This window comes from Lepidochelys olivacea (assembly GCF_965140295.1).
Source record: "Lepidochelys olivacea isolate rLepOli2 genome assembly, chromosome: 6".
Lineage (NCBI taxonomy): Eukaryota > Metazoa > Chordata > Testudines > Cheloniidae > Lepidochelys > Lepidochelys olivacea.
Genome location: NC_140416.1, coordinates 23128961 through 23154688, shown reverse-complemented (window position 1 = coordinate 23154688; position 25728 = coordinate 23128961). Strand labels below are relative to the sequence as shown.

The 25728-nt window shown below is 39.4% G+C and overlaps 1 protein-coding gene and 1 long non-coding RNA gene across 2 annotated transcripts in view; one reads left to right on the top strand and one right to left on the bottom strand.

The window, feature by feature from the left end:
* Positions 1-25728, bottom strand: part of KCNQ1 (potassium voltage-gated channel subfamily Q member 1) — a 544480-nt gene that overhangs the window by 383721 nt on the left and 135031 nt on the right. Inside the window, exons 3-6 of the mRNA XM_084632327.1 lie at positions 14178-14304; positions 10936-11014; positions 9757-9853; positions 8537-8677 (exon numbers count right to left, since the gene is read on the bottom strand). Of these exons, the coding sequence (XP_084488453.1) occupies positions 8537-8677; positions 9757-9853; positions 10936-11014; positions 14178-14304 (444 nt within the window). The remainder of the gene's footprint in view (positions 1-8536; positions 8678-9756; positions 9854-10935; positions 11015-14177; positions 14305-25728) is intronic.
* On the top strand, positions 590-14508 carry LOC311522820. The gene is made up of 3 exons (XR_014712192.1): positions 590-677; positions 12724-12865; positions 14369-14508. It is a non-coding gene; the product is annotated as an uncharacterized lncRNA (long non-coding RNA).

Genomic DNA, 25728 nt, shown 5'->3' with positions numbered 1-25728 from the left:
TCACAAGATCCTTTGATCATGAACTGGATCAAAGGCTGAACGATAAAGCCATTGACCATTTTATAAAGTCCTAATTTAAAAATCCCATCACAAAACAAATAAAAATATTTTTGAATGTAGATGTGGAACTGAAGAAGTCTATGGCTTAATTATAAGTACAGAGATTCACGCATCCCATTTTAAATTTCGCAGCAAACTGGTTCTAACTCTCTAATCTGCAGGCAAGCAAATAAGCAAAAATCTCTGTTCAAACAATAACTTAATTTCATCAGTCTGATTTTATGTTTCTTCCAAAAGACAGCGCCTCAGTGTCCCCTAACATCAAACTTGGCATGAATTCAGAGCTGACTCAGAGGAAAGTGTGTCACCTTATCAATTATCTACATCACTTCATACAAAACCTAGCTGTTGTTTGTAGGTCTCCTATCCAAATAGCGACCAAGTCTGAAACTACTTAGCTTGGGAGATCTGGCAGCACAAAGAGGTATGCTAGAGTTTGCATGCTGGAAACTAGATAAAAGCTTTGGGCTTGTCTGTGCATGCACCAAAGTTATTTTCTCTGCACTGTGAAAGAGAGGCTGGTACAAGGTTTCACCACCTTACCTTCAACAGTCACAGAGCTTGAGAGAGACCTGATTTTTTTCCTTATTATTTGTAATGAAAGACATCACAGAAAAGTAAGTTTCATTGTACTGTATTAATAATGATGTGAGGAAAGATTCAGGGTATTTTTTTTGTTTGTTCCCCCTCCCCCCCAGAATATAGGGTGACTAAACTAAAGGAAATTAATCTTAACAAAGATTTTAAAACCTCCCAGCAGGTTTCAGATTTATAAATCCATATTCTTTAAAAGAAAATTTTGCAAAAATGCATTGATGATTTATTGCTTGCAGTGTTACGATTATTTTTATTCAGAAGTAAATGGCTTGATTCTAATAAACACACACACAAATGATCTTATGGCTGTGCACACACACAGGCAGTAAAACCCACAGGGAATACAGGCAGCTTTGTATCCAAGCCGGATAATTAATCCATTGTTACTTGTTTAGATTTTAATAGTACACAGATATCCACTTTCATTGTTTGAGAGACTGCAGCATGCCAACCCACAGTTACTAATCAAATAAATGGGAAACAGTGGATATCTGCTGACCACCATTAATCAGCGTATATGCACAAAGTCAACAGCTAGCACCATATACTGGATTTGAATTCTCCAGTGTTGAATTTGAGCACATGATTCTTGAAATCTACAAGTAACAGAGAGTTTCTATTACCTAACTTTGATGATTTTGTGCAAAGCCCAGTTTCTGCATGAAAGACCTGTGAATAACTGCATTTAATCTCTCTCTGGCATGGTTCTACTGGCATGACCCATAAACAGAAAGTAAAGCAGCCAATCCGAGTAGTATCTTCTAAATCTCATCTGCACGATCAAAGGAAAAGTTTGAGAAAAAGTTTGCTACATATGAATTTGTTAGTCTCTAAGGTGCCACAAGTCCTCCTTTTCTTTTTGCGGATACAGACCAATATGGCTGCTACTCTGAAACCTACATATGAAGAGATTCTGATAATAGTTTGTGAAGGGTGTGGGGAAAATTCTACAGATAATTTCTTCCATTCCATATTTTTACTTTACTATACTTAATGATGTAATAATATTTATAGTGAAAAGAAAAGGCACTATATAAATGACTCAGAGTTAAGAGAAACAAGAGAAAAGGGCAGTTTTATTTATGCAAGATAGTCAAGTATCATATAGTCATGGATTCATGGATTCCCAAGGCCGAAGGCAAACATTGTGATCAACTAATCTGATCTGTATAACACAGGTCACAGAACTTCTCCAAAATAATTCCTAGAGTAGATCTTTTAAAAAAACGTCCATTCTTGATTTAAAAATGGTCTCTGATGGAGAATCCACTACAACACTTGGTAAATTGTTTCAATGGTTAATTACCCTCATTGTTGAAAATATACACTTCATTTCCAGCCTGTATTTGTCTCGCATCAGCTTCCAGTCACTGGATCGTATCATACCTTTTCTCTACTAGACTGAAGAGCCCATTATTAAATATTTGTTCCCCATGTAGATATTTACAGACTGCAATCTAGTCACCCCTTAACCTTCACGTTGTTAAGCTAAATAGACTGATCTCCTTGAATCTATCAGTATAAAGCATTTTTTCTAATCCTTTAACCATTCTTGTGGCTCTTCTCTGAACCCTCTCCAATTTATCAACATCCTTCATGAATTGTGGGAGCCAGAATTGGACATGGTATCCCAGTAGCAGTCTTACCAGTGACAAAGAGATAAAATAACCTCTCTACTGCTATTCAAGGTTATGATTGCATTAGTCCTTTCGGCCAGTGCATCACACTGGGAACTCATGTTCAGCTGATTATCCACCACAATCCTCAAAGCTTTTTTCAGAGTCACTGCTTCTCAGGATAGAGCACCCAAACATATACAGCCTACATTTTTTGTTTCTAGAGGGATACATTTACATTTAGCCCTATTAAAATGCATAGCACGTGCTTGTGCCCAGTGTACCAAGTGATTCAGATCACTTTGTATCAGTGAAATGCCCTCTTCATTATTTACCATTCTCCCAATTTTTGTATCACCTGGAAACTTTATCAGTGATGAATTTGTTTTCTTCCAGGACATTGATAAAAACGTTAAATAAGAGAGCCAAAGATTGAACCCTACCAGACCCCATTAGAACCCGCTCATTGGTGATTTCACGTTTACAGTTATATTTTGAGACCTATCAGTTAGCCAGCTTTTAATCTATGGGACAAGTTAATTTTATATCATTCTAGTTTTTAATCAAAATGGCACCAAGTCAAATGCCTTGCAGAAGGGGTACGGGAGCCATGCCTAGAATTCAGGGACCTGCTTGTGAAATATATTAAAGCAGCCCTGTTAGAATTCTAGCTAGGTCACACTGAAAATGCAATGTGGTTCATTTCAACCTAGTACAAACATCTAGACCCTACATAGCACCTTGTAAAAACAGTTCATTCAATTGGAAAAGCTAACCATGTACATCCAGATACTCAATTTATATAAATTGTCTTGGCTCAGCTGAAGTCTATGAAGTTATGACAGTTTAAAATCTGGCCTAAAAGGTGATCAATTTCTAGTTATAAAGCATTTCTTTATTTTTCATTGAAATGGAAGATCAGTTTCTAAAAACTATTTGAATGTTACTAGCCAGAATTGTCTTCTAGCTCTTTGGTATCTTTTTAACACAATTGCAAAGATCTTGGAAGAAAGGTGATGCTCATTACATACAAAAGTTCCTTTATCGATATTTTGCTCGCAAGAATTTTGAAAGAAACAGAGAAAACCAATCCCACACCACAGGTCTTTACTAAGTGAGGATTAAAGGCCACTTGAACTGCCCATAAAATCAAAGTTCAGAGACAAGATGCATAAATCCCAAGGAAGCAGCATTTTGAAATCTAAACTCATGCTCAAAGAACCTACAACACCCAGAGAAGATTAGAAGGGGGTGGAGGTGAGCCCAGTCTCCCCCCTTAGTACAGTCTGCAAATAACAAACGGACTTGTTTTTCCTTACATGTCCAAAAGTGAACTCAAGTTACAGTCTACTCTGGATTTTAAGGTTGTATTTAAGAAGGCCCCCAAATGATGTAGGCTCCCTTTTGTGAAGCAATGTTCCAAAATGTATGTGCACCTGCCATTAAATGACTAAAATGGATGAAACCAACTTGATCTGTGAAGACCTTATGCCCTGATTCAGCAAACCTTTTATGCATGGCTTAAAGTTAAGTCTGCAAGGAATTCCCACCCTAGTTTAGCAAAAGCACTTAAGCGAGTGCTTAAGTCCAACTGACTTTCAATGGAATTTAAGCAAATGCTTATGCGTATGGCTAAACAGATGGTATTACTTACATGGTTATGCTGAACTGGGCCCTCAGTGTAGAGGAAGACAGTAGGCAGGCAGATATCTAAGAATTTTACAGAAAGGACAGAAATCGTTTTGCAACTAAATGAGACCCCTGGCAGACAATCGTTAAGAATGCAGTTCAAAGGAATCGGTGCACTGTATTATCCATGCAGAAGTATGTTCAGTAGTCTATCAGGGCAAATAGTGTTCATGATCAGAGGGGGTAGCCAAGGCAATCTACATCATGGTTTCCCTGAAGGAGGTTTGCTCAGATGTGGGAGATGGAAATACTGTATCATGGAACAGATATGAAAAGCAGAGCTCCCTAAATCTGCCCCAGGCTGGGTTCAGTTTAATGGCTAAGGAAGAAATACACAAACAGGTTTCCTGAAAGTGAGATTTGTGAGAACATTTTTTTCGGCATTTTCTTGAAGCCATATATTAAATCTTCAAGATTACAAATCGGGATAGGAACAATAGCTTAGCCACAATAGTTTAGATTTCCCCCTCCTCCTCCATTTTTCTCTTTGTTCTAGATCACAGTATTTGTATTTTATATGTAGATAATAAATCATTGGTAATACATAAATGACAGTACTTTTCTGTCAGAACGTAAGTTAATTGGCAGAAGGTAACTTAAACGGCATCTGCTTGCCTCCAAAGCTGAACTGACACAAAAATTTTATATAATACTGGACATTACCTTCAGGCTGCTCTAGGGAGGCCACAGACTAACAGGTACAGTATGAAATGCTAAAATAAATTCAAATTGAGGAAGGTTTTTCAGCAGAAGGCCCAATGAAAAGTATTCACCCTAAAATAGCAACATTGTGCATTCTTTCCTTATTTTTGTCAAAAGGAAAAAAATCCTGGCTGTGATAAAACCAGAGCACCTCTTACCCAGCACTTGCCATGAAGAGTCTTCTCAAGTGCACCAGCGTTGTATTTGCATGTGTTCAGAAAGGTGACAACTACGTGGGAGATGACCCAGATCCTTGATGGCTAGCCAAAGCAAAGACTATTGGCTCATGAGAAACACCGATTGTGAATGCTTCTCTCATGCAGGGGAAGTGCTGCCCTGTTTTAAATAGATGGGGTCAAATTTTCAAAGGAGCTCAGAAGGTGGGGTACTGAACTGCTTTGAAAAACTGGCTGTGAGTGTCCCAGCTGGAGCTACTGTGTGCTGAGCACTTGGAAATCTGGCCTCACATGCTCAAACTATCATCTCTCTTCATCAGCCTCCCTGATCATCATCCTGACTCCATAGGTTTTTTTTTATTGAAGGCATCAAGAACACGGTGATGGAAACCAGGTTTCCCAGATCCCTCTCGGTCTTGTTTTTTCCCCCAACCAGGCCATGGAACTACGGGCTTGCCTAGGTGAACGCTTAGTTCACAGCAAGCATTGCCAGCTGGAATCCACCCCACTTTGAAACGGGAGTAGATTAAAGCACATTAGGGAGCTTCACATGGACACAATGCGCAGCAGATTAGTATGGGGCAGGTTTACATACCAGCTCACTGTGAACTAAGTGTTTAAATAGATAAGCTCTAAGCCTGTACCGATACTGTGCCCAGCAATTACCTCCTAACAATTAACCTGAACCAGGTGTCTATAAAATGTATTTAACATATATTTTTCTTTCATTGCCTTTATTGGTTTTAAAACAAGGATGCATAGCTACTGAGATCACATAAAACTATAGATAGTGCTTGGGATCGTGCCTGGGACCACTTTTCCACTGGACAATCTTTCCTCTCTGTTGGATCGTCCTTCCGCTGGGTTGTAGACATCAGTATGGTGATGTGACTCATCTCCTTTGCATGCCCTACCCATCAGACCCAGCTTTTATAATTTTATTCTTTTTCCAGTCCCTTGCCTCGCTGGGACAGGGCCTGGGATGAAAGACTGCAATTCAGTGTTGACTATATGGAAGCAGATGTATGCATCATACAAGTAGGTGGAAGCATCCAGAGGAGTGGGAAAAAGGGAAGTGTCCTTATCAATTATGCAAGGACTATGCCTGTGCTTTACTTTGCCATACTGGTCAGCAGCCAGGGGTCTCTGATGTATTTTTCATATATGGCTGGCCAGGCAATTACAACTGTTCCTCTTTGATTAAGACCTCTTGACTGTTATCCTTATTTCTACCAAAACTAATCTAGATTACTATAGCATTCTCCAACTAGAGATTAAGTAGGGTATTGAAATAGTATATGTTAAATTAAAATACTTGGACTGGGGAATTCATCTAATCTAGAACCATATCTCCAGCAACGTCCTGCACTTTGATGGGGGTTTCAGCAGAAGAATTTCCCCATTATGAAATGTACCAAATACATAACTTTGTTATAATCAGGGTGATGGGGGAGAAGCAGTATGTATTACTCCCACAGCTGATCATCTTATTCCCTAAAGCAAGGCCTGCCGACATTTTTATAAGCTTATTGGTCTCATTCCAGCTAAGAAAAGCTTTACTCTAATTTTAGCGAACCAGTCATGCCTGGCAGAGGTACAACTTTCATTGCTAAGATCAAGGTGAATGTATTGAGATGTCGCTGCATCTGACACTGTTAATTTAAGTGTTAATTTAAGTGTCATGTGAACCTGGCACTGAAGGAGGAGAAAAACATGCTTTATTGTCAGGAAAGCCCTGAAAAAAATTACTTGCCAAATTGCCACTTCCTTGTGCTGAATGGCAAGTTTTCTGATCCTAGAAGAGGTTGTAGCCTTGGTGGACAGGAAGAGAAAAAGCTATAAAGTTTGCAATAGCTGCCTAAGTAGCATAATAAATTGGTGGACTCATGAGAGGGATACACTTCACGGATACTCATGAGAGGGATACACTTCAGCAGCAGGAGACCTGCAGTTGACATGCTCATCAATACATGTTTTAGTGCTGGAAAAGCAAGTGGTACCATGTGCAGAAATTTGGGAAACAAAACGCAAGCAAAAACAATTTTTTAAAAAAATATATCTCAAGAAAGAACATGTCCTCCTGGTCAAGATTACAGGTCAGACAAATACAGTGCTACATTTTTTCTTCCTGTGACCCCTAGTTTCTTAGTCTCTCTATTGTTAAAAATCTAAGTCTGCCATGTGATTTAAAGCCTCAAAAGATAAGAATCCAAAAATAAAGGGCATTATGAAAATGCATATGCTGAATCGCTGGTGATGTCCATTCAATGTATTCCTTTTAAGGATTTGGAATGCTTAATGAGGATGGTTCCGTTTACTAAGAACAGTCATGCAGCAATAGCAAAGACACATCCAGGAAATAAAGAGAGAGGGCATGGATAATCTAAAAGGTTATTTCCATCTCTCACTTTTATAGCCTTCTGATAAGTACCACCAGGTAAAAAGGTACTTTTTGACATACAGTGCAACCACTGTGACAGTCTGCTAATTCAGTCTAGACTCTTATAATTCAGAGAGGGAAAAGAAAGGAAAGTACAAAATAGAACTCTCAGAATATGGCTGATAAACAATTTAATATGTGATGTGAAAGGACAATAAAAGAGAGAGAGAGAGAGAGATCATCATTAGTAGATGCAACAAAATTAGTGCATTTATTGGAACAAACAAATGGACAACTCTGGAGTCAGTAGGCCTAAGTTCTGCCTCTTGCCTTACCTGAGAGGTGCCATGGAATCATTCCATCAATCATACCATTAAGGTAGCTGAAAAGAACAAAGTTTCCCATCTTTCACAGCCTAATGAATGATGTTTAGAACACAAGAGCAGCAGAACATGTATTTAGGGGTGTTCTAAAATGTTCATACCAATTATGCAGCACCTAGATACTATTTTTACATAAGGGTAAGTAGCACCTTATAAATACCATATATTAGACATGCAAGAGGATACTAGGTGGTCAAGACCGGGGTATCATTGTGCTAGGCACTGTATAAACACAAAGGAAGAGGGATGTTCCCTGCTCCAAAGTGCTTACAATGCCTGGGCTTGATCCTAAGAGGTGTTGAGTACACTGTCCCCAATACACATGCTTAATTTTCAGCATGTGAGTAGCCTTACTGGCTTCAAAAGAATTACCCAACGTGCTTAAAGCTAAGCTAGGGCTTGAGTGCTAAACACCTAAAAGGAACTAACTCTATGTTAAGAGAAGTTACAACAAATTAATGTAACAAACAATACGAGGGTACCAGAAAGGTAAAAGTAATGAGAACACATGTATAGGTTAGTTATGTGCATGGCTTGATTGTTCCAAATCATTTTAAAGAGTTCACTCCCCTTTACTAATAAAAATAAATAAAAGGAGTACTTGTGGCACCTTAGAGACTAACAAATTTATTTGAGCATAAGCTTTCATGAGCTACAACTTCATTGTTAGTCTCTAAGGGCCACAAGTACTCCTTTTCTTTTTGCAAATACAGACTTACACGGCTGCTACTCTAAAAATAAATAAAATATCCACAATTTACTGTTTCTGCACCATTATCTGCTGACCTCACATGATATCAAAAGAATGACAATGTAGCAATGAGGCAATTTTAATTTGGCTTCTGTTCTCCCACACTTACTGGAACTTTTTTTATTAGTAAACAATGTAGGATGTTCGCTGTCATTTTATATTACAAAATATTTCATACTTACGACTCCCCACCACAGGGCATCTGCATAGCTGCCAAACTCTGTTTGTCCTGAATCATTCACAGCGTCTTTTTCAGCCAAATACACAAAATAAGATGAAAAAATCAGGCCCAGAAACCCAATATACAAGGTAGTTATTAATTCCTGAAAGCAGAATAAAAACAAATAAAAACCACTGTTAAAGAGCTTTGAACTATGTGACACTGGAGTTTTTGCACAAAATAATTAAAATGGTTAAAAAAAAAAGTTAATTACAGCAGTTTATTCAAATAGATCATCAGACTTTTCATCTGATGCAAATCAGCCTAGCTCCAGTGAGCTCAGTAGAACTCAGCTGAGGACCTGGCCCAGTGTTTTACAGAAGTGTATGTGTGCTTCAGTCACAGATATTGGATTTCAAACTAACTGTTCATGACTTTTGCAATAAACCTGGTAAGTGCTGGTGGTGTTGCAATTGAAAATTAGCTGTTAGGTAAAAATTTTGAGAGATCGGGGCACTTAGAAGCTTAAGTCTCACTGAAAGTCAATGAAATTCAGTGAAAGTTAGGCTACCAAGTGCCCAAATCATTTTTGAAAATGGGACTTAGGTGAAAATTTTACACTTGGGGAACTTACCTGTTGTCCTTTAAACACAGTAAAGCAACAGTGTTTGATTAATTGAACCAATCATCACATGTTCCTAAGTTCATATATTTAGCAACAAGAAGACATCTGCCTACATTCCATGCTTTTATATAATAGTGTTTACATGATAGGATAATGTTTGAAATAAATAAGTTGGTTAAAAACATGTCCCTGTGATTACCTGTGAATTATAATCTATTTCCTCCTGCACAGCAATTGGGCACACAGATGACACAGTATTGGACACAGAAAGGAATCAAAAGAGAAGGGGATCAGAACTAATTCCTGATGCACCAAACCTCTGCAGTTTCTCTCTTTAGAGCCATATCACAAGGGAACTTGAGTTCAATAACGGTCAGCAGCTCAAGCCCTCCGTTAATTTAGCTTAATATTAAATGCTCCTGGCAAATCACAGACCTCAATTTTGCAAACCTGCAATATGTTTTTTTTTCAAGAATAATAGCTGTCTATGCTGTAGCAGTATAATGACCAAATTCAGGTACACTGGTGTGACACAGAAGACCTGAAAATGGTTTTAACCGAGAAAAATTGTTTTCTTATTCTGTTCAAGCATTGTCCCTATGTCAGATCTAACTTACTTGTCTGTGTATGAAAACTACTGATCCCAACAGTCTCCATGTGCCACCCTGTCGGTCAACATGTAGCATTCGTAGGATCTGCAGAAAGCGGATACCCCTGGAATACAAATTTTAAATAAGTGAAACTACAAGGATCTGAGGATACAAGAGAAGTGATACAGGGGGAGGGGAAGCTTTTTTTAAATGATAAATTAAAAGACATTGATTACATCACTGTCAGGTTACTACATTAAGCTTACAGGTTCCTCCCTTTCCCCCATCTTTTATTCAGCTCAGCCTATTAGACAAATGTGAGCAGCTGTGGGGGAAGGGGAATAGGCTTTCACTTGTATGGTTGGCAGGAATTCCCAGTGATTCAGGAATTCTAGAAACAGATTGTGAATATTATGGAGATGGCTGATTTTATGGAGAGGGCTGATCCCTGGCTGATCTTCATATATCTGGTGCTATCTTTTAAGAGTTCCAAAAGGGAAGCAGAATGGGCAGAAACAGATGACTTTCCACAGCTAGAAAGCCACATTTTCTTTGGTCTTTTCATCTACTGGGCAAGAGAACAATTTGAGTTTGCAGAAACTTTTACATAGCTGATCATGGAAACAATGCTCTAAGCGAGCAACTACAGGATATGCTTTGTAATAGAGAGCCACCACAGTCACAGAGCATCACTGCAACTAAAATTCAACCCATCATTCAGAGAAACCAGCCAGGCTGACCCACCTGAACACATGAGATATGTTCAGTCAATTGTCGGCACATGGAAATTCCCTCAATATCTTTTCCAACAGTCAACCTCTAACTCCAAATATACTACGAAGAACAGCCTAAAAAAGTCAGTAGATATCCAAAAAGCAAAAAAAGTTGGTAAAAACCATACAACTAGCTGGCAAACATGAACAAAATGTGAGTGTATCATTGCTACTTTGTTGATTAAGTTTTTGTGAAGCTCTAGTTTTATTATATACAATTTCATTATTATAAGTGGGAAGATGTGAGGGGATTACTCTGATCTACTCTGGTGCATGGTAACTGAGATCAAAATCTGATCTGTTGTGTCAACAGAGATGCCAAAGCGGCGATCACTTCTAGAATTTAAGAACTGTTACAGGGAGAGGAGAGAGCGGAATAATAAACCTTTATCAAAACAGACAACATTCTCTTCAATTATTGATAAATTATTACCTGATAGCTGAGGTTGCAAAGACTTGACCTTTGGAGCCCACACAAAGAACAATCATTGAAGCAACAACTACAATTAAATCTGGAAAATAAAAATAAGTGAAGATAATGAGTTCAAGGCTTCGTGCAATGCTTTGATAAGATCGTGATTTAAATTCAACACTGATATTATTTTACCTGTGAGAAGGGTGACATTTTTAGATAGTCATCCAAATAAAGTTTTAGGATTATATATCCCAACACCTCTGGTGTAACGTAGAAAGAAAATACATAATGGTGTAATAAAAATGGTTTTATTGTCATGAGTCAGGGATGGCTGAACTTTTAATTAGCAGCAAAACTAGATGTGACAGATCATTCCAATGGTGTGTCAAAAAACCTAACGATATGTTCTGTATACCCTACGTATTTTACAGTGTTTTCTAATGGCTGTTTTTAAAATGTACTGGCACAGTTCACAGTTCACTTCTCTCATCTATAAAATCAGGTGACTTAGTAACATGAATCCAACTGTTGAGACCTGGAAGAGAGTGAAAAGTGTAACTAATAGCTTTTTAGAGGCTTGTAAAATCTAACTAAAATAGCTTTACTATACAGAATATTGGCAGGATGTAAGTTCTGATATCTTGGAGCCTACCCGGGATAGAAACAAGTCCTGCATACCAATAGCAAGTTGGGAATCATCCCCTTCTGATAGCATAAAGCTCTATCTGCTGTGGCAGATAGGCAGTTACCTGTGATATCTTTGTGAGATCTTACTGTATTAAGTTTATGTATCATTGTGGGCCAGAAACTGTATGTAATTCCCTGGGTGAGGATGACCACAGCTCCTCCAGGAACTAAGAAAAGAGGGAGGTGATTAGGCAAATTCACTAAGGTTGTAACACGTCCAGAGAGGAACCACCACCTGGAGAGGCTCACATATATTTATATAGTTTAAAATGGATTTTCCAAGGAGCAACAGACAAAAAGGATTGTGGATTAACCGTCTGAGTTTAAACTGACTGCGGGCATTCCTTCTGATCCAGCAAACGGACTGGACCTTCTGTCCTAAGAGGGGGGCAATCCTTGGGGAAGGTTTGGAAGGAATGACACCTACCTGAGTCCAAAGTTAGAGTTAGGGTGACCTCTGGTAAGCCTTTTAGTATGTGTGTAGGTTCTTTTATTGTTTTCTCTGTAAAACTTTTACCTTAAGAACAAAGGTGCTTGCTTAGAAAGACCTGTGGGGTAACTTGTAACCGTTGGCAATTACACTGTTCATAGCCTTTGGAGAGAAAGCAAAGTGCAAGCAGTCTGTCTTGCTGGGGATATCACAGTGTAGACTTCAGAGTAACAGCCGTGTTAGTCTGTATTCGCAAAAAGAAAAGGAGTACTTGTGGCACCTTTTACCAGCAGGAGAGTGAGTTTGTGTATAGGGGTGGGGGGGATGTGAGAAAACCTGGATTTGTGCAGGAAATAGCCCAACTTGATTGTCATGCACATTGTGTAAAGAGTTGTCACTTTGGATGGGCTATCACCAGCAGGAGAGTGAATTTGTGTGGGGGGGTGGAGGGTGAGAAAACCTGGATTTGTGCTGGAAATGGCCCACCTGATGATCACTTTAGATAAGCTATTACCAGCAGGACAGTGGGGTGGGAGGAGGTATTGTTTCATATTCTCTGTGTATATATAAAGTCTGCTGCAGTTTCCACGATATGCATCTGATGAAGTGAGCTGTAGCTCACGAAAGCTTATGCTCTAATAAATTGGTTAGTCTCTAAGGTGCCACAAGTACTCCTTTTCTTTTTACAGTGTAGACTGGGAACTGTGCTGCCTGGAAAACCCCAGCTCAGAAAAGAGAGAGACATCGGTCTCTACCCAAGAGAGATGACAGCTGAGGAGCCAGGATCCTAGATTGAGTGCCCTAGTTGGATCACGGAAGGGAGAATACAGGGTCAGTTGCCCTGGATTGTGACAACTGGCATATAAAATCCTCACAGTTTGAAAGATATCTATCCTTAAAGTATCTTAAAAGTGTAATTGCTCTAGGGCAGGACACTGTAAAGCTTGGGCTCAGGCAAGCGTAATTTTGGGAAAAAGTACACATTTTGGAAAAAGAAGGAAACAACTGTACAGCATGTTCTTTTTAAAAATGGCCACCGTTTGAAGCTGCTCAGGGATTTGGAATGCTAGTAGTAATTTCAGGAGAGATGGATTAACAGACAGAGCACTGGGGAAGCAGTCAAAGGCGCATGACACTTACAGTCACATATGGAATATAGTTACATAATATAGACATAGAGAGGCTAAGCCACCATGGACAAATGAACAATTCTGTGCTCTTATGAATTACTAGGGTGCAGCATTTTTGTCCATTGCCTATAAAAATTTTGCAGTCATCCCCATGAAGATATGGATGCCCACCAGTATAACTAAACCCCTTTCTCTGTCTTATCTATTTAAATTGTAAATTCTTCAGGGAAAGCACTGTCTATTACTCTTTGTACAGTGTCTAGCAGAGTGGGACCCTGATTTTCTACGGTTCCTAGGCGCTACCATAAGAAATATGATAAATAATAGCAAAAATAACAACTGCAGGGCAAGTATTCTGAAAATCTTTACTAGCTAGAACATTCAAGGAATTAAGAAGGAGATTTTAAAAGCCACATAGGCCAGTTAAACACCCAATTTCCACTGAAAGTCAAAGGCAGCTGGGTGCCTAACTTCCATACGTGCCTTTGGAAAAAAAAACCTCACCCTACGAGCATGAAAATAATAGTTTATAATTACATGTCACCTGCCACACACCAGTGTGCTCTAGGTAGCTCAATCAAAAAGCAGAGCAAACTAACATTAAAATATTAAGATGGACCAAACATATAGAGGTCATTTGGTTTTGTTTAAAAATAGACAGTTGCAGCTATTACGAGATGTGCGCAATGCTGAAGTTATAGAAGCCATTTCGGGAGACAGGCTTATATGCAACTCTGTTATTTCTGGCAAAACTTCAGTTCAACTGCAAAGGAAAGTCTCTTTTCTGGAAAAGAGAATCAAGTTGAAAGATTTTTTTTTTAAAGAAGGAACTAACAATGCCACAGATTCTTCAGAATGTTCAGTTCTGCGCAGATACTAGAGACAAATGTTTTTATTCTAACTTGGCTGGAATCTTTAGGGAAACTCCATTTCTTTTTAAATGTTCAAGGTGTTTATAGGAATGTGGCTTTTTTTTAGTAATTATGACAATTGTTCAAACCATGTATACTTACCAATGATAGAAATAGGCTTCCTAGCAAAACGAAGCCTTCCCCATAATCCAACATATTTACTACGGCATCCTGCTGACCATAAGCGAATCACATACTCCGTTCCAAAAAACACCACTAATACAATTTCCTAGGGGAAACAGACAGGGAACTAGATTAATTTTCTAGTTTACATATTCTCTCTCTTCTTTCAGATGACATTAAGGAACACAGAAAACGAAACGTAAAACTTGGGAAGAAGAAAAATATGCAATATGCCAAGAAGATCCAAACTACAAAACCTCAGGAAAACTGTGTAAGCAATGGGAAATGTATGATAAAGAATAAGTTTAAATACCAGAATGGCATGCTGTTTGGATCTTCTCTATGTGCTAAAACTGAAACCATTCTGCATAAATTTACTTGGCTTCAATAATTCAAACAGAAAGTTGTTTGACAGCCAAAGAAAACAAGCAGACTCTGCATTCACAAGACAAATATTTTGCTAGTATATCTCATTTCCAGAAAAAGTACACTGTACTTTTGCAGTATCATTTGCAGTATCATCTTAGCCAGCCATTTACCCACTCATTTATAGCCTAAGTGCAACCCACACTTTTAAAAGTAATATTTCTGGTACCAGGTTACAGCTTGATAGTTTCCAGGCAGTTTTAAAACATGGGGTGAAATCCTGTCCCCAGCCCCTAAAGTCAATGGGAGTCTTGAGCAGGGTTAGGTGTTCACCTATGGAACAAAGTGAAGTAAGTGTTGATAACCATGGTCCAAAACTGGGCTAAATTTCTGAGCTTTTGTAAGAAATGTACAAGAATATGGTTCAGGAATTTGGTTAAAACACAGTTCTGTAGCAACTATGCTGCCAGACTGAACATTTAAACGTTTCAGGGGACTGACCCAGGAGTTTCCAAAGTGTACAGTGAATGGAATAGAAGGGTTTAATATCCATCTGCGTCTGTCAGAGAAATAACAATACAAAATTGGAACTTAGTGTGATTTTCAATGCACTTTTATCTGTGTTTTAAATCCTCAGACAGTAGCTTTTTGTCAATTAGCAGGTGAAGGAGTTTTGATTATATTTTTTCAAAGTGACAGAGTTGCAATCCCATATTTCTTTTATTTAAAAGCCACATTCAATTAGTATCTGGTTTCACTGAATAGCCGATCTTAGCTCTACATAGAAATCATCCCCTATTTAGAGCAAAAAGGGAAAATAACCACCTTTAATAGAAGCTGTGGCTTCTAAATGAAAATACCCAGGACCTGGCATGTAACACATTAAAATGTTCATGAGGTATAACAGTTCTAAAATATAATTAAAAGGCGTAGAACAAACTGTTTGGTTTGTTTGAGAGACAAGATGGGTGAGGTAATATTTTTTATTGGACCAAATTCTGTTGGTGAGAGAGACAAGCTGAAGTTGGTCCAATAAAAAATAATACCTCACCCACCTTGCCTCTCTAATATCCTGAGACTGACACGGTGACAACAACACTGCACACACCAATGGTTTGTTGGAGAAGTTTGGTGTCTGAGTAAACTAGAATGACAAAAGCCAAGCAGTTCTTCAGCAACTGAGGATCCCAACTGTTGCTGAAGAGAACAGGGCATGCCACTAATCAACATTTGTCCTCTAAGGCTAAATAATATTACTAGTCTGTGACATCTATGCCTGTATGTCATGATATTGCACCACTGGAGGAGGAGGAGGATGGTGAGAAAAGCGCTGAAGAAAGTGACCACTTTTAGCTTACACACGAGTGTATTTTTAATTAATTAAAATACTTAAGTCGAAATACTGGTCCCACTGATGTCAATCGGAGTATTGCCTTAGAGGCTAAAAGAGCAATAGGGCTACTGAGAAAAAAAAGAGTAATGATTCTTATTAATCATGGGCCCAGTCTGCTGACTTTAATGGAAGTTGGACTGGGCTCTAAAATTCCAGCATTCTGATGATGCATTAAACTCCTCATGTCTGGTAGCTAAGTTGTGCAGGTGCAAGTTAAAGACACTACGACATTTTTCAGAAGGCAGGAGGACATCAGCCAACATTCTTTCTCTTAACGTGATGGGCTCTAATATCCCGGGCTTTCTGTAAGTTGTTGCCAGGTGCATCAGGATAGCTATCACAATTGTCTACAAAGTTACTGTGCTCCTGAGAGGTTTCCAGGTTCAAGAAAATTAAATGATATTGGCTGGGTCCTTGGCTGCTACAAAGATGGAAATAGGCCAACTTACATCAGCTGAGGATCTGGTCCATAGTCTATTATAATGTGTGAAAGGAATAAACAGAAACCTTGGAAGAATTTTATTCAGAAACATTTGTTACAACAACATTTTTTGAAAACCTAATGGACATTCATTTGTAACACAATAGAAAACGATACAATATACTATGCCTAACACAGTAACTTCACATGCAGTATGATTCCCCTTTTGTTTAGCTTAATTAAATACATTTAAACCTACACTGAAATGCAAATGAGAACACGAGCCTGTCTATTAAAATAGTGATTAGTAAAACTGTTGTCTATTTTGTTTATGACACTGTACTGATTTATAAAAATATAATCAACAAGCTCTAATATATTAGTACATTTCTGTATTGTAGCAGGCTAATATAGCTTCTTTCATCACTAATATGAAGGAAACTCCCTCAGTGAAAGACAATGACAAATCATTAAGCAGAGAGCTAGCTGCTTCTTTCATACAAAAGAAGTTATTTGAGCAACAAATCTATGGCCTCAACTCATATGTGCTGTGCACACAATAGTGTTCAGACTGCCCAATGGGGATTAACAAAACAAAAAAGAAAAGATTTTCTTGGAAGGAAAAATGGGAAAGTTAAATGTTATGCACAATAACAAATGCAATTTTTGGATCAAAAACTGTAGGATTATCAAGATTATAGTTTCATTATTATAACAAGAAGGGGGAAACCAAAGCCTTGGCTATGTTGTTTTTTTTTTTTAAATGTGTGTTTTGTGTGTGCAAAATTTGCATTAGAGTTGTGTGGGTTGTTTTTTGTTTTTTTGTTGTTTTTTTTTAAGACTCTCCATGGTTCATTGGATAACAGGAACACTGGCAAGTATGCAAATGTGGGCTGTCCCAAAGACAATGAAACAGACATGTAGTCAATGGTTACTGTCATCCAGTTCTTTGCGTGACATGCAGACAAGCTTAGAGAACATTGATTGTTCTATAGACTCCTGTGACTGGAGGGAACGACCAGTCGGCTTACACCAAGACACATTTTTCACTCCTGACATTTTGATAAAGGCTTATTGACCTAAATGAGACCCAAGTTATTCAGGGAACATCAGGGGTGAAAGTGCACAAGCTGTTCTTCATGGTCATACACAAAAACTCCAGGTATCCATTAGCAACTTGCAAATTCCCCCTCCCCTACCCGTGGCGGTGTGACAGACAAAAGTGTTTTTAATATCTTGCCTTGTATAAGCCTAATAAGTAATCTAGTGGGGGAGGAGGAGACGGATGAATTTTTGTCACTACATTTATACGTTAGTTGCCCGATAAGTTGCAGACAGGAGTGAGAAAAGTTACTGATATTTAAAATAACTCAGGACAGTCATTACAAAGACAAATTTAGCTGTCCTCATGAACTACTGGAATAGTCCCTTCACAATCCCTCAGTAGCTGAGGTTTTGGTGATTTTTACGGTAATTTTCTAAAATAATATGCGCTATTTTACAAAAGCCAAATGAGCAAATGCTGGGGGCTTGATGCTCATCTCACACTGTTGTCAATCAGGTGTCAAACCAATGAAACAAAGAGTTACACTTGTATGAAACAGGACCGTAGTTCACATCTCACACCTGAGACTTTTAATAAATCTGAGTTACACTAGGGATGAATTTGGCCCATTATTTATTGAAAATACTTTTTCTGGCTGCTTGGTTAGCACACGTCCACTGAATGCATTGTCTAGAAAAGGCCAATGTGTTTCAGCCAATGTGACCCATAAACCAGCAATAATGGAACAAGAATACAAGAAGATCTCAAACAAAACCAGCAGAGTGAAAGAAAACAAGGGAGGAGGAAAAAAAATGGAAGGGTAAGGGGTAGGATGAACATGGAAGACGAGAAAGAATGGTTGATTTGGAAGAAGAGACTTTTTGCTGCAAACACAAGGCACTGCATTATGGAATGGAGTTGGGAGTGCCTGCTGAACCATTGCAGCTGTAATTATTATGGCTCTCCTTCCACATGAAGGGGAAACCATTGTAGATTATAGCATATCAGCCTGACCTGACCTGGAGACTTCATTACAGATGTACCATTAAAATGACACAGGCAATGCTTGCAAAATGACTGAGAAAGCACCTGCATGCATTTGGATGCATAGTCTTGGGCAGGCCCAGCCACTGTTTCATGTAACTTTTTCCACCTAGTATAGACAGTCCCCTCATTGTTCTCTTAAGGAATGCAGGTTTTTCCCTTGAAGTTGCACTATGTTAGCTGAAATATATAGAATGCAGCAAGAGCAGATAGCCTAGGCAAACAGGTAAGCACACAGACTTGGAGACAAAGTCAACAAGAAGGTAAAAGTCCTGACTTGACTGTAGCAGAGATTTTAAAAAAAAGAAAAAAGTATGTTTTCCTCATACTCAGAATGCATATTGAGAAACTGAAAGTGCCAAAAACTGCTATATAATATGTAGGAGGTTTCAATTTAATTCTTGTTTTTTCAAATATCTTACACTAAATCTTTACAAGTTAAAAACAATTTTTTTAAAAAACGTTAAAAGCCAAAATATTTTAGCTTCTCTTGCAGAGCCTTTATCTTTACTTTAGAAAGTTTAAGTGTTCTTTGCCAAAATTCCTTATCTAGCATATTTGGCACTGACTGATGTGGGTTAAACCAATAGCAATGGAAAACATTAAAAACAGGGTAATCGTATCACGCTTCTATCTTCAGAGTTCCATAAATTAGTCCTAAGTTACTGGACATCAGTAAAGCCTTTTATAAATGTTTTTAATTAGAATGAAATAATATTTACACAGACCTACTCATGTTTTGAATAAGTGAAGCTTATGATGAAAGAGAGTTGGAAAAGCTGACTGTTTTGCCTTTCTATTTTCCTTTTAATCACAACTGGGAGCATAGTACAATAACTCTGGGGCCCACGAAGATCCTGCTGGTATGTATTTTTAGACTGGAATTTTCAAAAGGAAACAGACAATCAAATCTTATTGAATTTCAATAGGAGTTGGGCACCTAACTCCCTTAGGCACCTTTGAAAACCTGAGCCTTGATATCCTTAGTTTTCTTCTCACTAGCTTAATCCAAATCCCAGTGAAGGCAATGGGAGTTTCTCCACTGACTTCAAAAGACACTGGATCAGGCCTCAGGTGTGTCAGTTCTGAGGCATAACTTTTCATGTCAAGGCACATTCTCTGAGAACCTGTGTTTCTGACTGCAGTTTTCACATACATTCATCTTTGGCAAGCCTCTCCTATTAATACAGTGTATTCTGCAACAAAATCCAAAAGGTTAAAGATGAGATTCAGCAGGAATTTGCACACACAAATGACACCAAGCCTTCACATTTAGTTTATGGTACTTATTTTAGTTTGGAGTTACTCAGTTATTCATAAGCGACATCTTCCCCTCCCCACCCCCCCCCCCCCCCCGACACACAGAATGTTCTATTAACTTGCCTTTAAAACTGGAGTATTTGGCAAGCAAGAGGAAGCTTCAACCTCCTCATGTCTGCCAAAATGATAAAATAACTCCTTTCTGTATATTTCAGGAACATGTACTCCAGGGCTTCATAAAAGTCCCTGGAAGAAATTCATACAGGGCTCTATCCCGCAGAAGAGGGTGGAGCAGTATGGCTCCAATCCAGGAAAGTACCTAAGGGCGCACACAACTTAAATCCCACTGAATTCAACAGCACTACTCACATACGTAACTTTAAGCACATGCTTAAGTGCTTTTGTTGGATAAATGCCAGTGTGCGCTCAGCACCTTGCTGGTTTCAGTTCACAGTATTTCAAAGACACAGGGGCGAAATCCTGGCCTCAGTGAAGTTAATGACAGAGCTCCCATTGATTTCTATTGGGCAGGATTTCAACCCCAGAATGTGTGTGTGTATTTTACCCCTCTCTCTATTCCGCACACACACGCACCCCTTTCTTAGTATAGACAATATGTTATTACAGAATCACAGAAATGTAGGGCTGGAAGGGACCTCAAGAAGTCACTTCTGACAGGTGTTTGTCCAACCTGTTTATAAAAACTTCCAATGATGGGGATTCCACCCCCTCCCTTGGAAGCATATTCCAGTGCTTAACTATCCTTATAGTTAGAAAGTTTTTCTTAATATCTAACCTAAATCTCCCTTGCTGCAGATCCAGAGTGGAAAGGAAGAGTCAGTCAGAAACCATTAAAGATTCAGGGTAAGCCCTGCAGTCTATATTTTTTTCTATAGGAAACTTTGCACCGTTAACAAGGTTTACACAGAGGCTAACCATTTTCCCATAACTGATTCTTTTTGCCCTATCTGCTGCCTCATCTTATGGTATTTATTCAACAGCCTTCCTCATGCATTTTCATAAAAAGCTGATTCACCTCCTCCTCATCCTGCATTGTACACTTCATAAATCTTCCCTCTCTTTCACAATGGACATCCAATTTATTAAATGTGCCATTCCTTTCAGAAAGGAAAAAAAACCACCCACCATTATCTGGCTTACCCAAACTCCAGCATCACCATTTATAAGGAAGGATCTGTCCATTATCAGCCTAAATATTATAACTTACCCTGCAAGAGCTTCATTTTATGCACTAAGAGTGAAATATGAAGATAGATCTTAAAAGTATCAGTTAAGGGCCAAATTCTGGCCCCTACTGTGTACAAACACCTAGTCTGGCAAAAACAGCAGAAAGATCATTAGAAATCAGTAGTTTCAAATATACTAATTAATGTGGGGCTTTTGTGTTTGAAGCCAGGTTGAGGAGGTAAACAGAATTCAGTGCAGGCTTCATTTTAAACAGGGCTGGTCGAAAATTTGAAAAGAGTTTTCATGAAAAATTTAAAAATATGTTTTATTCCATGGGTTTCAAAAAGGAACAATTTTTTATTTGTGAATTTTTTTTTCAAAAACTGTTAATTTTCACTTTTGCCTCTTCTCTGTCCCTTTTTTCCCCTTTTCCATTTTATGACTAAAAGAGGGGAAAGAAAATAGGAAATACAGAGGAAAAAGGGGAAGAAGGAAAAAATGAAATCTTGAATATTTTCATTTTTCACTTTTCATTAAAGCAATGGAAAATTTCAAATACAATGGTTTTTGAGAAAAATGCTATTTTTCAATAGATGAATTTTTCATTTTGCAAATTTTGAACAGCTCTAATTTTAAATAATTGCTAGGGATTTTTGGTACATTTTGTATATGCACATCTGTTGAATTATCTGCAGATTTAAGGCAGTAAGGGGGGATATTTTGAATGTGCCATGTAGAAAATTTAGGGCCGGATTTCTCCTTCTGTAGAAAACTTGCAAGATGGGGCCCTATAGGGGAGGAAATCTCCATTAAGTTCTTTTCCCTTGAATAGATATCTCCCTGGTTATCCCTTTGAAGAGACAAGGTTGGTCCCCTCCCTCTTCTCCCTATAAAAATAGACTGTGGGAGAGCAGGAACTTCCACACATAAGCTCTGTGGTTCTGCAGCAGACATGATCTCTGCAGCTCAGGTCCTATATCCTTCAAGGACGACTTGACTAGAATGGTGCTGCCAGGAAGTCCCCAGACCTCTGATGTCTTCAGGACCCTTCTCCAACTTAAAAAAGGAACCCTGCATGGAAGGGGGAGCATGGAAAAGTATTATAGCCACAGGACATCCTTCTTCACCTTGAGCTCCAGAGCAGGAAGTGGAATGTGTATTTCCCACACACTCCCTTAGCCTTACTCCAGGCCTGCTCACTCTGGCCTGTGCACCCTCCACAGAGGACAAGAAAAGGGTGCTAGCTGAAGCCCTCCCTTTAGCATTTTAGGGGATCCTCCACATGTAGATAAGTTTGGTTAAGGTGCTAGCCTGGTTTCTAGGAGACCAGGGTTCAATTCCGTCCTCCACTACAGACATCCTTCATGACTTCGGGCAAATCACTTAATCTCTCTGTGCCTCAGATCCCCATCAGTAAAATGTGCGTGACAGCAGTTCCCTATCTGAAGAGGGTATTGAGAGATGCTCAGACACTGCTGTAATGAAGGCCGTATAGTTACCATGCCTGGATGGATAGATGGATGTAGGGGATACCAGCAGGCCCAAAAATACTTGCCTCCCTCCAAATGGGTATGCTAAGCAACTTGGTTCCACAGAACTACGGTCCATGCTACAATTAAAAAATTATGTTAACAATGACTATGTTGAAGAGTGGTTCTTCCTAGCAAAGTTCTAGCATGATTTCCCTACTTGGTGAGGACAGGGATATTTTTCTCAGATAACGAAGGGATAAAGCTGTGCTATAGATGCATCTGGGGAGTTGTCCTCAAGCAGAACAAACCCCCTGTCCATGTTGGTCAAACTATTTCATCCACATCTTAGGACTGATTACTACTCAAGTCAAGCAAAACCAATGACACATGAACATATAAGACAGACACCATACAGCAGCTGTGCTTGGAATTATTGGTTGTTTGGGATGAAATTAAACAACAACCAAAAAGGAACATTTATCCTAGAATTCATTACAATTAATTGTCATTAAGTTTTCTGGTTAGACCTCACTCATGGTTTTGTTATAAGCCTCAGGCAACACAAGTCACACTGTTTCCCGGTTTACCTCTGCTCACAAAGGGAAGTAGACTTTTCCAGGCCTATGCCTGACACAGTGTACTATCCCTTGTACACTGGCTTAGGTATGCTAGCCAATGCATCGGGATAGTCCCTGTCCACTTGCACAGGGGGAAGGAGGACACATAGCAGATGCTGCTCTCCTTCCCACAGTTGGGAGGAGGGGGGTAAGGAGGTGCCTTATGCCCTTGCACAGCCACTAAACTGGGCCAAAATCTGACCCTACATTTTTAAATTTAAAGAGGAAAAAGTCTACATTTCCCCCTCACACTAGATTACTGGTTTGTCATTTCAACATTTACCTTTAGTTTGATTAAATTTATGGTACTCTAACATGATGAGCAGCAGAGGTAATTATGGAAGTGTCTGTCACAGCTCCATAGTTAAGGCATTGAGTATTACACTTAAAGCACGTTGTGTGTGCATATATATATCTAAATTTTAGTTAATCAGTTGATAGTCTGCCACAAACTCCCCTCAAAATTAATTTAACAGGGTTTGAATCTGCAGAATACCAAATGGTTTGAAACCTTGCTGAAGGCCTGTAAAATAAAAGGAGTAAAATATTGAGCTGGGGACATGGCTCTCAGCATCTCTCAAGTTTTGTACAGCATCATTACAGATGTTAACTAAATCTGCAGATGATACTAAAGAGAGAGGAGTTGCAAACATCAATGGTGACTGAAAAATAAGACAAAGAACGAAAAGTTATTAGAAAAATGAGTAGAAAATGAAATTAGACAAATGCAGGTTAATATGTCAAAGGAAAAATCACTATTCAACAGGAGGAAGAAGTTTGGGAAGCAGTAGCACTGGAAGAGAATGAAGGGTGATATAGTGGACAGAAAATTAGCCCTCAGTTTGCAGAACTATAAAGCAGCAAAAAGGTAGATGCAATCTGGTCTTCTTGCATATAGGTAGGGCCCTACCAAATTCATGACTGTGAAAAACGTGTCATGGACCATGAAATCTGGTCTCCCTCGTGAAATCTGGTCTTTTGTATACTTTTACTTTATACTATACAGATTCCATGGGGGAGGCCAGCATTTCTCAAATTGGGGGTCCTGACCCAAAAGTAATTTGCGGGGGGTTGCAAGGTTATTTTAGGAGCGTCGTGGTATTGTCACCCTTACTTCTGCGCTGCCTTCAGAACTGGGTGGCCAGAGAGCAGTGGCTGTTGACCAGGCTCCCAGTTTTGAAGGCAGTGCCCCTCTAGCAGCAGCACAGAAGTAAGGGTGGCGACACCATACCATACATGCCACCCTTACTTCTGCGCTGCTGCCTGCAGAGTTGGGTTAAGCCACAACACCGTGAAATTTCAGATTTAAATATCTGAAATAATGAAATTTACGGTTTTTAAAATCCTATAACCATGAAATTGACCAAAATGTACCGTGAATTTGGTAGGGCCCTACATATAGGCATCAGGCCACAGGATATGTAGGTATTGTCCCTCTCTACTGTGTAGGGCAGGAGTGCAGATCATGACCAGAGCCTCCTGAGGGTTTGCTAGGAAATGCCGTGGGTCCATGGTACTCCTCAGTGTCACATTTCCAGCCCCAATGCAGCCCCTGAAGAAAGTAAACACGGCTTCTGGTTCCTTGTGCTGTGGAGAGCTAGGCCAGGCCCCAGCTCCGCTCTTGCACCTCTTTGCAAGTAGGTGGCAGGAAGAACTGAGATCAAGATAGCTCCTAGTACCCACCACCATTTCTTCTCCAAATGAAGGACAGGAGGGAACAGTGGGCCTGGAGCTGCTGGAGAAGAATGTTGTTGGGGATGAATGAGCTTGAGGGTGGGTAGAAGAGGCAGATGACCAGAGGAGATTTGGGGGATTAAGGGTGGGGAAAAAAACCTAAGGGGGTGGGAAATTAGATAGAAAAGGACACATTGAAAGGGAGGGGAAGGGACTGCTCTTCTATACTTCATCTAGCACAATGGAGCTACAATCTCAAATGGGGCATCTAGGCGTTAACATAATAAAAAACCCAGCAACAACTTCGGACTTGGCCTGTGAGACACTGAGAGCCTTCAACTCCTACTGACTTCAGTGGGAGCGGAGGGTACTCAGCACCTTGCAGGACTGAGCCCTTAAAACACTGGGGTGCAAAGGGAGAGAACACATCACTGTATGGGGAGGGGAGAGCTATGCCAAAAGAGGGAGAGACAAGGAAAGAGAAGCACCACCACTGAAAACAGGATGGGAGAGGGAAAAAGAGATACAGCAGAAAGAGAGAAGTGCAGCAATGGGAAAGGGGAAATAAGAACAAAAGAAGCAATGGCGTTTCAGTAATTACCCCAGGGCCTGGCAGCAGGTGCCTCCAGCCTGCACTGAAGTCTGTGCTGCCACAACTCCACTGCTATTGGTATTTCTGTTCAGTAGATTGAAGCTACCACCAGTGTATGTGAGGCAATCACAGCTCCAACTGCAGGGTAGACATACCGCCAGTGTGTGTAGGTATACACCCCCACCCCACCCACCCACACACAGAGTTTCCTTTCCTCTAGTAAAGTTCAGCTGACTTGGCTGCTAACATCCCAGCAAGTTTCTCACTACCACTGGAATGAAACAGATTGCACCAGAAATAGCTGATATTAAAATTGATTAGACAGATTTGATCCTCCGTCTCCTGCCCCCAAATCCCACGCAAATAATTCATCCCTTCCCCTAATAATTCTTTGGTATTATTTAGGCTGCTCAGAAACTCTCACTCAGAGCAATGTGTATCTGCCATTTTTGGCATAA